General features: G+C 39.5%; 1 protein-coding gene across 11 annotated transcripts in view; it reads left to right on the top strand.

The window, feature by feature from the left end:
* osbpl8 (oxysterol binding protein-like 8) overlaps nt 1–12,846 on the top strand; it is a 66,095-nt gene that overhangs the window by 44,753 nt on the left and 8,496 nt on the right. For all 11 annotated transcript variants that reach the window (XM_008401356.1, XM_008401352.1, XM_008401357.2 and 8 more), the window contains 13 exons: nt 5,439–5,512; nt 6,854–6,934; nt 7,167–7,268; nt 7,352–7,555; nt 8,958–9,042; nt 10,405–10,570; nt 10,773–10,998; nt 11,372–11,556; nt 11,663–11,744; nt 11,842–11,940; nt 12,289–12,385; nt 12,465–12,563; nt 12,646–12,743. In XM_008401356.1, coding sequence (XP_008399578.1) covers nt 5,439–5,512; nt 6,854–6,934; nt 7,167–7,268; nt 7,352–7,555; nt 8,958–9,042; nt 10,405–10,570; nt 10,773–10,998; nt 11,372–11,556; nt 11,663–11,744; nt 11,842–11,940; nt 12,289–12,385; nt 12,465–12,563; nt 12,646–12,743 — 1,598 coding nt within the window. The remainder of the gene's footprint in view (nt 1–5,438; nt 5,513–6,853; nt 6,935–7,166; nt 7,269–7,351; nt 7,556–8,957; nt 9,043–10,404; nt 10,571–10,772; nt 10,999–11,371; nt 11,557–11,662; nt 11,745–11,841; nt 11,941–12,288; nt 12,386–12,464; nt 12,564–12,645; nt 12,744–12,846) is intronic.

Raw genomic sequence — 12,846 nt, 5'->3', positions numbered from 1 at the left:
AAGTTCCCAAAAACTCTAATTTGTCTTAAATTATAAGTTTAAAAAATCTTATTGACTGAAGTTGCTTCAGTATTACCACATAATATTCAGTCCTCATTAAGTGTACCAGCAAAATGGCCCCATAGCATGATGCCGCCACCCCCTTTCCACACAGTTAGGATGGTACAAGCTTCCTGCGTTTTTCACTCCATATGCAACAATTCTTATTATGTCCAAAAGTTCCACTTTAGTTTCATCAGATGAAAATATCTCCAAATATGAAGGTCTTGTTCTTTTTACTTTTTCTTTCTTTTTTTCTTCTTTTTTTGGCATATTAGCTTCCTCTTTTTCTGCACATTCTGGACCCAAACACATTCATCTGTAGGTCACAGAACCAGTCTCATGCGTGTTACAATGGTTGGACATTCCCATCATGTCTATTCTTGTGTATAATTGATCCTTTTGCTGATACATTGGTTTATTTCTTTTGAATTTCCCATTGTATCAAATAAGAAACAGTATTCCGTCTAACTTAACTTCAAACAGTGAGAAAATGTCTTTGTTTTTATTCTGTGTGCGTAAACGTCTGGTTTCAACCGTAGTTGTTGCCCTGCTGTTCTTGTTTTTTTTTGTTTTTTGTTTTTTATAGATTGTCCTGTTTTAATAAACTATCCAGAAGCTTATGTTGAAGATGTTTAAGAGTAGGACGTCTTGTTGGACCCATGGGAAATCAGGCTAACCTGTATTACTCCTGCTTTGACTGTTTACTTCTACATGAATCCAATTATTGGTTAATACCACACGACTTTGAGTTTTGCTTTTATTTTGGTTTACAATGTGCCTTTTCATAACAGTTACTTGGTTTAGCCTCACCAAAAATATAAATAGATCAACCCACGCAAAACTGCCACCATTGAAATGCAAGCTGCTGCAACTTCTCCCATTCAGACATCCATGCCTAAAATATCCCTCCATCTGAAGGAAAATTGATTTTTCTCTTCCTAAGAGCCCACAACCATTTATCTTAATGCTTCATTCACTTAATTTCTTTTCTTATTTCTGTTTGTGAAGCACAGTGATGGGCTGATGAATTGAGGGGCTTAATGGCTGCGGTGAGAACGTCTCGTCTTCAGAGGGAGGCACGACAGAGTGGCAGAGACTGTTTTCATCTCCAAAAATATATTAAGAATAGATCAGAAAGGACTACTAAGATGCAGCATTCAGAACATGATTTATAATATGTTGTTGAATATGATGGACCAGTCCTCAACACCGTTGAATTCAGTTGTCCAACCCCTTCCATGACTACAGGTGTATAAAACTCAGCACCTAAAGCATGCAGTTATGCAAGCATTTATGAATTTGTCTCTCTCAAGATTGAATTGATATTTCTTTGAGATTGATGATTCCAAAAGTGTAAATATGTTTCATTTTTTTACTAGTTAATTGCAACTTTCAGCTGTGTCAATATTTACATACCTCCATACCTCAGGTGTGCTGTAGATTCAACAGACGAGTCTGGTTTTGGTTGTTGCCCGGGGAAACGACATTTGTGTTTCTGAGGGCATTATATTATGGGGCTATGATTCATTAGTTGTGATAATTTTATCCTTCCTGCTTTGTTGAATTGTGTGCCTCTTCCTGTTCCAAAATGGCTACCTACTGCCACTAAAAGCAAGTTACGACATGAGTGATTGAGTTAGGTGTGGAAGAACAGAGTCCTGATCTCAACTCGATGCAACATTTTTAAGATGAATAGAGCACACACTGTGAGTGAGGAATTCTCGTTCAACATCATTAGCTGTGTTTCCATTAGAAATTTCAATCACTCTGTAAAAGTATAAATAAAACTAGTACTGCAGACAGTTACCACAGGGGTCCAAGCACTACCTAGCAGAAAATGACCTTTCCTACGACCCTGCCAGTGCACTTTCCTCCCTGTGCCGTCTCTCCATCTGTTGACTGGATGGACCATTACCCCTCAAAAATTAGACTTGGTAGAAAATAATACATATACAATACATATTATTTTTTTACTAGATTACAAAGCATTGACAAAATACCTTGGTGAAACTGCCCTGAATACTTCTGGGGAGAGCAAATTATATCCCACACACGTGTTTTTGTACTATAAAGAACTCAATGCAGAGAGAATAAATATTAAAATGCAATTATAACATTTTTGAAGAAATTTAAAAGGGGCCTGCCAACATGTGTGTGTCTGAAATCCAGCATTCTACTGCTGAAATGAGCAACAATGCTAGGGTGAACTAAAATGTAGTCATTAGCATCTGGGGAATCATTAGCATACTGACTAACACTGACTTACTCTATTTGCTATGCAAGATGTGCATAAGCTAAAATTACCTAAAATGCTAAAGTTAGTTTAAGCTCTGATCGGACCCAAATCGGGGGTTCTGATACTGAAATTAGCAACAATGCTAAGGTTAGCTTCAGTAGTGTCAGTGGCATGTGGATTATCAGTAATATGATAACCCGTATGCTACTGTGGGTTATCATACTCCACTCTGTATGCTAAATGTGGCTAATATGTCAAACGAGACAAATAACATTTGAATATGTGTAAATATTTAACATGCATTCCTTTACGTTTGCTGTCTTTTGCCATATTTGCTCTCCAACAATCCGGGTTAGGCACATGGACTGTGTTCTGACCTTATGAGGCCGGTAATGGATGTGGAAAACATCCAGTCTAGCAGCATGGTGCGCTCCCTGCTGCTTCTGTACCGTCACATTCCATTTGGTCTCCCTTCTTCCCCAACATCTGATCTGTCAGAGGTTCTTGCTGTTCCTCTTTCCTTAAAGAGACATACGCTACAGTCGGGATGCGGTTGCCGCGTGACTCATCTACAACTGAAGGCTTACAGATGAACATTCATCTTACTTACTTACTTAATCTTACTGTATTTTGAAAGCATAGAAATTGTTTTTTGTTTTTTTTTTAAGTGAATTTGTAAATTATCTGATAAAAACACTGCGTGGTGTTTTTGTCCAAACGCATCAGATATGCAGCTTTGGATAGAAAGGACTGTTTATGCTGAAAATATTTGCTGCTGATGCTAAGATGAAAACGGCAGTCGGTATGTGGAAGGTCATTCTTGGTTTCTTGTTGATTTGGCTTTGATGTGCAGAAAAAAAGCACAAAGTATTGATTTTGGAGAAAGAGGCAGTGAAGGCAGAGTTTCGCTCTCAGACTGGGAGACTTAGGAAGTCCTTGCAGCAGCTGTCATTCTTCCTCAGCTGGAGTATTGCTTAGAGGTAAGAGGAGTTGGTAAAATGGAAAATAAAAACCAGGAAATGTGTTTTCATTGACTTACTACGTTTTAATTGGTACGAGATTTCCTCATACTTCCTCAAAGTGTCACTTAGCCTTTGATACTGAGCCAAGGTAATATTTTGAACTCCTAGTAAGTTCCAAAAGGTCAGGAGAGTGATTCTGGTGGGCTGATTAGTTTAGAATTTCATATCCAAGCTGCTGTCTGAGAAAATCTAAACTAATAAAACTATTAAAAGTTTATAACCAGTTAAAAAGCAATAAAGTCTTCAGGTTATGTGTTACCATGGAAGCACAATGTGGTTAACAGTAAAGGTTGCATTTTAGGATGAATTTGGTTATTGGATTACATGTAATATTTTTGTTTGCTAGTTAAAACATAAAGTCAGTTTAGCCAAAGTTTAATAGCATAATCATAATCAAAGTTTTACTGTGATATTGTAACATAGTATTTAATAACAAACATTTATTTATTTGGGTCTTTGGTACATTTTGGTCAAAAGGTTTTAACACAAAGACTTGTTTAAAAAGTATGGGAAAAATATACATTTTCTATCAAAATCTGCCATATTCCTCATAAATTATGAAGAGACAGAACTGATCTGAACTAAAGTTTAATGGATATGAGGAGTTTATCATTATTGCTAATAAATTTTAAGGAGAAAATGGTTGAAGTTAAAACAAGTTCCTGGTAAGAGAATTGCCAAAAAATGAAATAATGTTCACCATATTTGCATGCACTTTACAACATATTTATTTTAGCTTCTTTTGTCAAAATTCTTGCTTTGGCTTTCTTCTAGGGGTGCACCGATTCCAATTTTGGCCAATACCAAAAAAAAAAACTCTGTTGCCAAAGTCTTCAATAACACAGGAAAAAGTCGCTGGATGTGTTACTTTTTTTTTTTTTTTTTGAAGAAATAAAAAAATTCTCTAGTGGGTAAGAATCAGCCAATCGCCAATCACCTGAAATGAAGAAAATCTGTGCCGATTGATCGGCGCACCACCCATATCTTCAGCCTGTTTGACTGCAAACCACATCCAACTCGTTAACACTGCCGTGTTCAACAGTTTGAAGTATTTCTGCTGATCTACGACATTTTTACCTTCAAAGGAATGTTGTTTCAGAAATCTGTTCATCATTTAGATGCAACGTTACAAACCTAAGTGATGTCGCAGTGTTCAAGCCATTGTTAGAAAACTTCTAACAATAGAGTTTTCTAACAATGGGATATCCCATTTATCTTCGGAACCTTTTACATTTCCGGTCTGTGTCCAGAACCCTACGATCAAATAATCAGTTATTACTGACAGTTCCTCGGACTCGACTTAAGAGGAAAGGAGATCAAGCTTTTTCTGTTGCTGCTCCTATTTTATGGAATAACTTACCTTCCCAGATTAGATCTGCCCACAGCCTGGATCATTTTAAATCGCTTCTTAAAACTCATTTTTACTCTTTGGCATTTAATTGATGTATTGTTTTGTGCTCTGTTTTGTCATTTGTGTTATCGTTCTTGTACAGCACTTTGGTGCAGTTTTTATACCTGTTTTAAAGTGCTATATAAATAAATTTGACTTTGACACTGTTAGTTTTCAAGACAGTACAAATCAATGACCAAACATTAAACCTCCTGCTGATTACACCTCTGGGTAAATTGTCTAATTCAGACGACTTATTTGTTCATTGACCTTCAACCAAGACGGCATCTTTCCCCACATCATCTGGTGACTTCACTGAAAACAAATGTATTTACCAGTGATTTGTTTCTGCTCATCACTCCTCCTCTGGGCTCTGTTCCATATCACAAACTTTGACATTTGAAAACGAGCCTCGGCAGGGCTTGCTCTGTGCTCACAGCAGAGGAAGCTGGAGTCCCGGGGTAAAGGGAAAGAAACCATAAAATATTTACAGGCCCGGGCGTCCCCGTCGCTGGCCGCTGCGCTCTCAGCCGGAGAGCCGTTGTTTGGTTTTGGGAATTGGTTAGAAACTCACTAATTGGAATGAGAATTTGCCGAAGTGAAAGTCGAGTTTCCCTCAGGACACGATTCTGCCGGCGCTGTTTGACATTTCTAGAAACGCAACGTTAGTCCGAGTCTTCCGATGAATTTTGACGAGTTGCACCAAAGTGAGCATCGACATTTTCTTTGTTCTTTACTTTCCTTTCAGGTTTTGAGAGAGTAAAGGAGGACCTTCTTCCTCTGCCTTTGAAAGAGGATTCGAATTCCATATCAAAGAGCAAGGTAAGAAGACGAAAATCATTCTGGGAGCCACGATGGCTCATACACTAAACTGTGCTCTTTACTGTTTTCGTTGTAATGAGAATCATTAAATAAGAGGAAGGATTGCTTTGTTGTTTTTCTTTTTTACTTTCCTGGTCTTGCATCAGCAGCTGAGATGACTCATGCATCACACACCGACACTGTTGAGCAGCTCTAGTTCGTCTGCTTTTACGTGCAGAATTAAATATTTACCAATGTTCAGATAAAACGTGGCTGTCTGTCAATAATAATAATCATGACTCCTTTTATAGCCTGATCCATTTCACTAAGAACTGTTTATTGTTAATACAGGCATGCCACTATGCTTCATTCACTGCAAAAACACAAAAGTCTTACCAGGTATTTTTGGACTGGTTTTTAGAGCAAATACATTTGTAGTAACACAAACTTACAAGTCATTTTTCAGCAAGACGTAGGAAGTTGTTTCGAGTGAATATTGAAGAAAAAGTATTAGATTATTTCGCTTATTACTTGGGGAAAATGTCTTGTGGAATTATTGATTTAAATCAAGCTCATGTAATTTGCTACAAAGTTACTTGTAAGTTAGTTTTGTCTTATTTCAAATGCACAGAGATATTTGAACTAGAAACTAGACTTAACATACTTTAAAAGATTTTATGTTTCAGCAGTGTTGTAATTTCAAAATCCAGTTAAGATTTTGGTGAAGTTCACCCAAACACATCTGGCATGCTTTTGTTGCACGTCTGTGAACATAAATCTTTAAGCTTTGCCTCAGATTCTTATAAAGACTGGACTTTGACTGGACCACTTTAAGCCTTTTTCAATGTAGCTCTGGCTGTATGTTTAGGCTCATTCAACAAGAAGGTAAACGTCTCACCCCAATCTCACATCTGAAATGTGATTTAAACTTCCTTTTATTTGAGGTTGTTAGAGTAAAGGGGGATGAATAGAAATAAACGTCTCGTTTTACACATTTTTTACTGTCACGTGTATTTTGTTTTAAGAATACGTTGAAGAAAAGTATTAAGGAGTGGCAATTATAAAAACACAGTAAATTTCTTCTAACTCCTTTTCAAATAAGTATGGTTGCTAAAATGATTCTTATGTGGTTGTTTTTTTTTTGTTTGTGTTCATGTATTCTTTTTTTCCGAATGATTTTGTTCAAAAATAAAGATAGGATTTAGACTTTTACTGTAGGAAAATGTAAAAACATGCATCATTTTCAGAACGGTTTACAGAAATCGACCAATTTTTTATGGAGTTGTAGAAAGTGTACAGAGGCAGATGGGATGTCTTCTGAGATAAACATGTTATGTTTTCTTTTTCTTTTTTTTTTTAAAGTCTGAAACCAAACTGTACAATGGTTCAGATAAGGATGTGCCAGCGTCTGGCGGAAAGCTCACCAAGAAGGAGTCCCTCAAGGTGAGAACGCTCTAAATCAGCTTAAGTCCCACATATCCGGATTCTAATTCTCAGAGGCTGCCTGTAAAAGTCCGCTTTCATTCAGAGTGTGTCTTGTATAATCAGGGATCGTCTGTTCTTATTTCACATCCGACACTTGTTCTCACGAGTTCAGATTATGCCATGGTGTAATAATGTGTGAAACAAACAACAAATACATCAAATTGAATGCGTTCTTCCTTTTTCTCTGCAGGTGCAGAAGAAGAACTACCGAGAAGAAAAGAAAAGGGCGACCAAGGAGCTGCTTAGCACCATCACAGACCCTTCTGTTATCGTCATGGCCGACTGGCTGAAGGTGAGGCCGCCTCACCTTTTTCCCCACCTCCGTCTTTCCATCAAAGCGGAACAGGCTTCAGGTTGACACGTTTCCGTCTGCAGATCCGAGGCACACTGAAGAGCTGGACCAAGCTGTGGTGCGTGCTGAAGCCCGGCGTCCTCCTCATATACAAGACTAACAAAAACGGCCAGTGGGTGGGAACGGTGCTGCTGAACGCCTGCGAGCTCATCGAGAGGCCCTCCAAGAAGGACGGCTTCTGCTTCAAGCTCTTTCACCCGCTGGAGCAGTCCATCTGGGCGGTGAAGGTCAGAACACCCAGCAAATACACATAACTTCTGGTAGATTCAAACTATTTTTTATACTAAAAAAAATCTTTTATTTCAAAGAGTTAAAGGGGCAGTATTGTGTAAAATCACTTTTTTTGAAGCTTTATGTCTTGTTTTAATGTTATTCCCTAATCAAAAACGTACATGGATTATTGCCGTGATTCATTCATGCGTGTTTGAGAAATCCCTTAATCTCTATGGCAACCAGTCAGCTGTGCAAAACGCCGGGGTGGACGTAGCAAAAAACTAAGCTTCTGCCTTATTCCCTCACTCAGCTCCTTCAGACTAGCCAGCATCAATTAGCAAACACCTGGTGGAACTGCACTGCTGCTGCTCTCATTTATGAGATACTGCTAAGTGAAATGCTGGTAAAAAAAATGTTGTTAAAGGGTTAATAGAGGAGCCATTTTATGATAACTTCCTAAAGAAGGAGTTTCAGAAAGAGCAGAAATTTTTAAAGAGACAGAGGCCCAATTCAAGGCGTTGATTTAGGAAGTAAAAATTTTTTTTAAGTCATATATATACAGCATTTTGTATAACAACTGAAGTTTAACATAATTACTTGATTGTGTTATTAAAATGGCTATATGTACCTGAAAAACACATAATACTGCTCCTTTAATGATGCCGCGTTAACAATCAGGTTCTTATGGAACAGGCCCACAGCATGACACTTCCTCCACCTTGCCTAACAATTATGTAGTGCTTTTTCTATATAGTCACAATTTTATCCACCAGAAGCGTTTGTTGCTGACTATTCTGAGGTGGGAGAAAGTTTTCAAGTGGAAAAACAATAAATAAAACGTCCTACTGTTTGTCCACCTCCAGAGGGGGAAAAAAAGAAATCTGGTTGCGATTTGAAACCCAGATGTGGATATTAAGTCATAATTATGAGAGCATCCTGCTGTAATTTAGGACAGACAAAAGAAAATTATTTGTCCAGGAAGCCATTTTCATATTTGGCAGCCCACGCGCTCCGTTTGTTCCTCAGTCCCCGGCTCTCAATGGGGCCACTCCAGCTGTAATTACTTATTCATCACTGACCATGAAAGCTCTCCAGCGTTTTTTTTTCTTTGTTTTTTTTTTTCTTGTTCTGAAGAGAGCTGCCCTGCTCCGCTGCTCATTAGCCGCACCACCAAATTTAGCTTCTCGCTCATCCTGCATCTGCCCACTCTGAGCTTTCTCATGTTTGCATAATTGACACATCCACTGTGGTTCGTATTTAGGATCGAATTAATTAAACGGAAAGTAGTGTAAACATATTAACTGAAATGAGAATCTGTCAAAGAGTCGGCGCCCGGATCTCAGAAGTGACGTGGTCCGTCACGTCAGCCTGGAGCTCTGTAATTGTTTTCAACACGCTGTCCGTTTCTGTCCTCAGGGTCCTAAAGGAGAGGCGGTGGGCTCCATCACGCAGCCGTTACCCAGCAGCCACCTCATCTTCCGCGCCGCATCAGAGTCTGATGGTGAGAGACGGACTGTCATTCACACATCAATCTCTGACTCTGCCGCTAAAGTAAAACTGACCGACCCGACCCAATGCTGTCATTAAGAAATGAATCAATTAATCGCATGATGAATATAAATGAGCTGAATAATTTCCATTAAGAGGATTTCATATTTTTTGAAGGACAATTTTGTTTTCAGTAATTTCACTGTAAATATTTGTCTTCCAGTGCCAGTATGGAGTGTTATGTACAAAATGAAAGTTTATTGGAAATTACTAATGTTTGCCATTATCTTTATATTAGTTGAAAAAGCTCTCAAAACTACAGGATTGTTGTTTATCGCAATAATTTCTGGGACAATTTATCGTCCTGCAAAATTTATCGTGACAAGCCAAGCATAGAGTTAATATGTCTGTGCTCTAAGTAAATCCACAAAAGTCTTCACACTGCTTTAACTTTTGCCCATTTTGTTTTGTCAGAACCTCAAACTTCAGTGTGTTTAAATGGGACTTTTATGTGAGTGAGTGTGGGAAAATAGATGCTTTAAAAACATCACAAAATTCAATAAAATGTCTTTTTTGAGACTAACAAAGCTAATTGAGGATTTACCCAAAATATATGTATTTTTTCCTACACTTAATGTTGCTTTAGTGCAAACTCAAACATTTATTGCGCTGTCCATGGTGCTGAATCATGGAGAACCGTTCCATCTTGCTCCAGAGTCTCTCTCCGTGGTGCTGGAATGAGTCAAATTGGATCACTATTTCAACCAGTAAGGTTCATAGGGTCTACTTTTTGAACATTTGAACACTTTACAAGAAAACATATTTAAGTTGATAATCGCCAAACAGATTCTGACCTTTGTTAGTTTTTAACTTATTTAGGTTACTTTTCAAGAAATCTAAATCTATTTCTTGGTTTAGAAACCAACAAATACTTTAATTCTACTTTTTGGATAATATAAAAAGTTGAACTGTCCTAACATAAAATGCTTAATGGAAAACAATGTCATGAATTTGTCCAATAAAAGGGAAAAGTTATGCTTTTTCTGCATCATTGAGAATCTATAAATACAGTAAAATATGCAGTTTTATTCTAAAAGATCCTATGAAAGTTAACACTATGTCCATCATGCAATTGTTTTCATCTGATTGTGAAGAACAACTAATTCCTCTGGTCACACACCTCTATTTTGCATTTGTTAAATCTTTACATTCCACTTATCCCACAATCCCGTATTGAGGAAAACCGTTCCAGGAAGGGGCATAAAACACATTTATTTGAGTTACGATAATCCAAAGTTAAGTTTCTTTTTAGTGTAGCACCTTGTGCGGTTTTGTTCCTGACGTGTGGGTGTGTAATTGGGCTGGTTTCACTCAGGTCGATGCTGGATGGACGCCTTGGAGCTGGCCCTGAAGTGCTCCAGCCTGCTGAAGAGGACCATGATCCGGGAGGGGAAGGAGGACATGAGCACCTTGTCCACTGGTGGAGACCACTCCATTAACTTCTACAGCCTCCTCAGAGCCCACAACATCCACGGTTTCCAGTGAGCAGCACCAGTTAGCGCACACGACCTACACTGCTGGACAGAAAGCATATAGGGTTGACTTCACAACACATAATCAGTTGCAAAATAGTTTAAAAAACATTTATCCTTGACATAGTTATGAAAGAATCCAGGGGATCCACTTATTGATTATTGACTTGGAGAATCTGTTTCCCTTCACACCCGAACCGTCTTGTCTCAGGTTCAACGACAGCGACCACCTAAAAGACCCGGACCTGTACTCAGACAAGTCGGACCGGGAGGGCGAACAGGACCACGAGGAGTCGGACCCCGAGGCCCTGGAGAAGAGCGAGGAGAGCGACAGCGACACGTCAGAGCGCCAGGACGACTCGTACATCGACCTGGACCCCAACGAGCACCTGCGGGAAACCCCGTATATGGAGCAGTCGCACGAAGAGCTGGGGGAGGTACGGCTTTACATTAAACTTTCATTATACCCTCAAAGGATTTCAACCATTTTCATCTCAATCTTGAACTGTAGAATCATACAAACACTTCTTTCTAATGTTTCTATGCAACATGACTGTCTGTGATCATAGTATCTGCAATTAGCTCTGTCTAAGAGACTCAAGTGAGTCAATGGCAAGTGTGAAAGTGCTAACTCATTTCCATTCTGAGAGTCTATCAGCGTACAAATGAAACACTTGGTGTAAGCTCAATGAAACCTTCACATTGACGAGAGACTCAGCAGCCTCACTGGGATTTAGTGTTGGTACAGTACAGCTAGTCGGTTTTGGTTGTGCATGTTTTAGCTGACGTCATCGACTTGCTCCCTTTCAGGCCGGCGAGGCTGCACAGACGGAGACCGTATCCGAGGAGAACAAGTCTCTGATCTGGACTCTGCTGAAGCAGGTGCGGCCAGGCATGGATCTGTCCAAGGTCGTCCTGCCCACCTTCATCCTGGAGCCAAGGTCCTTCCTGGACAAGCTGTCCGACTACTACTACCACGCAGACTTCCTGTCCGAGTAAGAGCTTCCTGTGTTTTCTGTTCAATAAATCCACTGTCAATGGAGAAGACGCGGTTGTTATGACAACATGGCTCAGGTAAGAAGTCGATGTTTCTCGTTCCAGAGCTGCAGTTGAAGAGAATGCCTATAACCGGATGAAGAAGGTGGTGAAATGGTACATCTCTGGATTTTACAAAAAGCCAAAGGTCAGTTTGACTCACTTCACGTTGAGTTATGTGTATTTTTTTTATTTTTTTGTATTTATTTTGCTCTGCTGAATCATGCTTTTGCTTTAATCCACAGGGGTTGAAGAAGCCGTACAACCCTATCATTGGAGAGACATACCGATGCATGTGGCTCCATCAGAAGACCAACAGCAAGACTTTTTACATCGCAGAACAGGTACCAGCACCACCAGCAGCAGCTTATATACAGTACTGATGAGAGTTTTACATTGGGATGAATATTACATTCATTGGCTGGTTGAAATGATTCATTGTTAACTTCCATAAATTAGACTTGTCCAAGTTTCAGTCATCTGCAGCCATTATTTTAGCAAGGCGACTATATCTGAAAAACTTTCTATGTATGGGTAGGTCGGAAGTTGTTCAATAGATTACAAGCAGTGAAAGTTGAAGAGAAATGTTGAATTTTCATGACTCTTTTGTAAGATGCACCATTTGGGACCTAAAAGAAGAAAGTGTATAGCCAAATCAAGTTGCCTTGTGGGTAAAAACCTTCTCTTCCCAGGTTTCTCACCATCCGCCAGTGTCGGCCTTTTATGTCAGCAACAGGAAAGACGGGTTCTGCCTCAGCGGCAGCATCCTCGCCAAGTCCAAGTTCTACGGTACAAACGACCTCAGCCGTCTTAATCCTCGCCTCGTTAACATTCTCAGAGCACTGATGAGTTTCCACTCCCATTCCAGGAAACTCCCTCTCAGCCATTTTAGACGGAGAGGCTCGGCTCACCTTCCTCAACCGAGGGGAGGACTACGTTATGAACATACCCTACGCTCACTGTAAAGGTCAGAGCGCCTGCCACAAACCTTTGTTTAACTGCGCATCTAGCTGATCTTGTATTGACTGGAACATCTTTTTATATCAAAGGCATACTGTACGGAACCATGACCTTGGAGCTGGGAGGTCAGATCACCATTGCGTGTGAGAAAACGGGCTACAGTGCTCAGCTCGAGTTCAAACTGAAGGTACGTTTGCGAGACTCATGGCGATCATTGTAGAGTGGGAGATGGTCAGTGTAAAATTAGCAGAAATGTTTCTTACGCAATATCTCTGATTGTCTCGCTCCTC

Source organism: Poecilia reticulata, linkage group LG23, assembly GCF_000633615.1.
Source record: "Poecilia reticulata strain Guanapo linkage group LG23, Guppy_female_1.0+MT, whole genome shotgun sequence".
In the NCBI taxonomy this organism is placed as follows: domain Eukaryota; kingdom Metazoa; phylum Chordata; class Actinopteri; order Cyprinodontiformes; family Poeciliidae; genus Poecilia; species Poecilia reticulata.
Note: the sequence above shows the minus strand (reverse complement) of the source record. Positions and strands in the feature narration are given on the sequence as shown.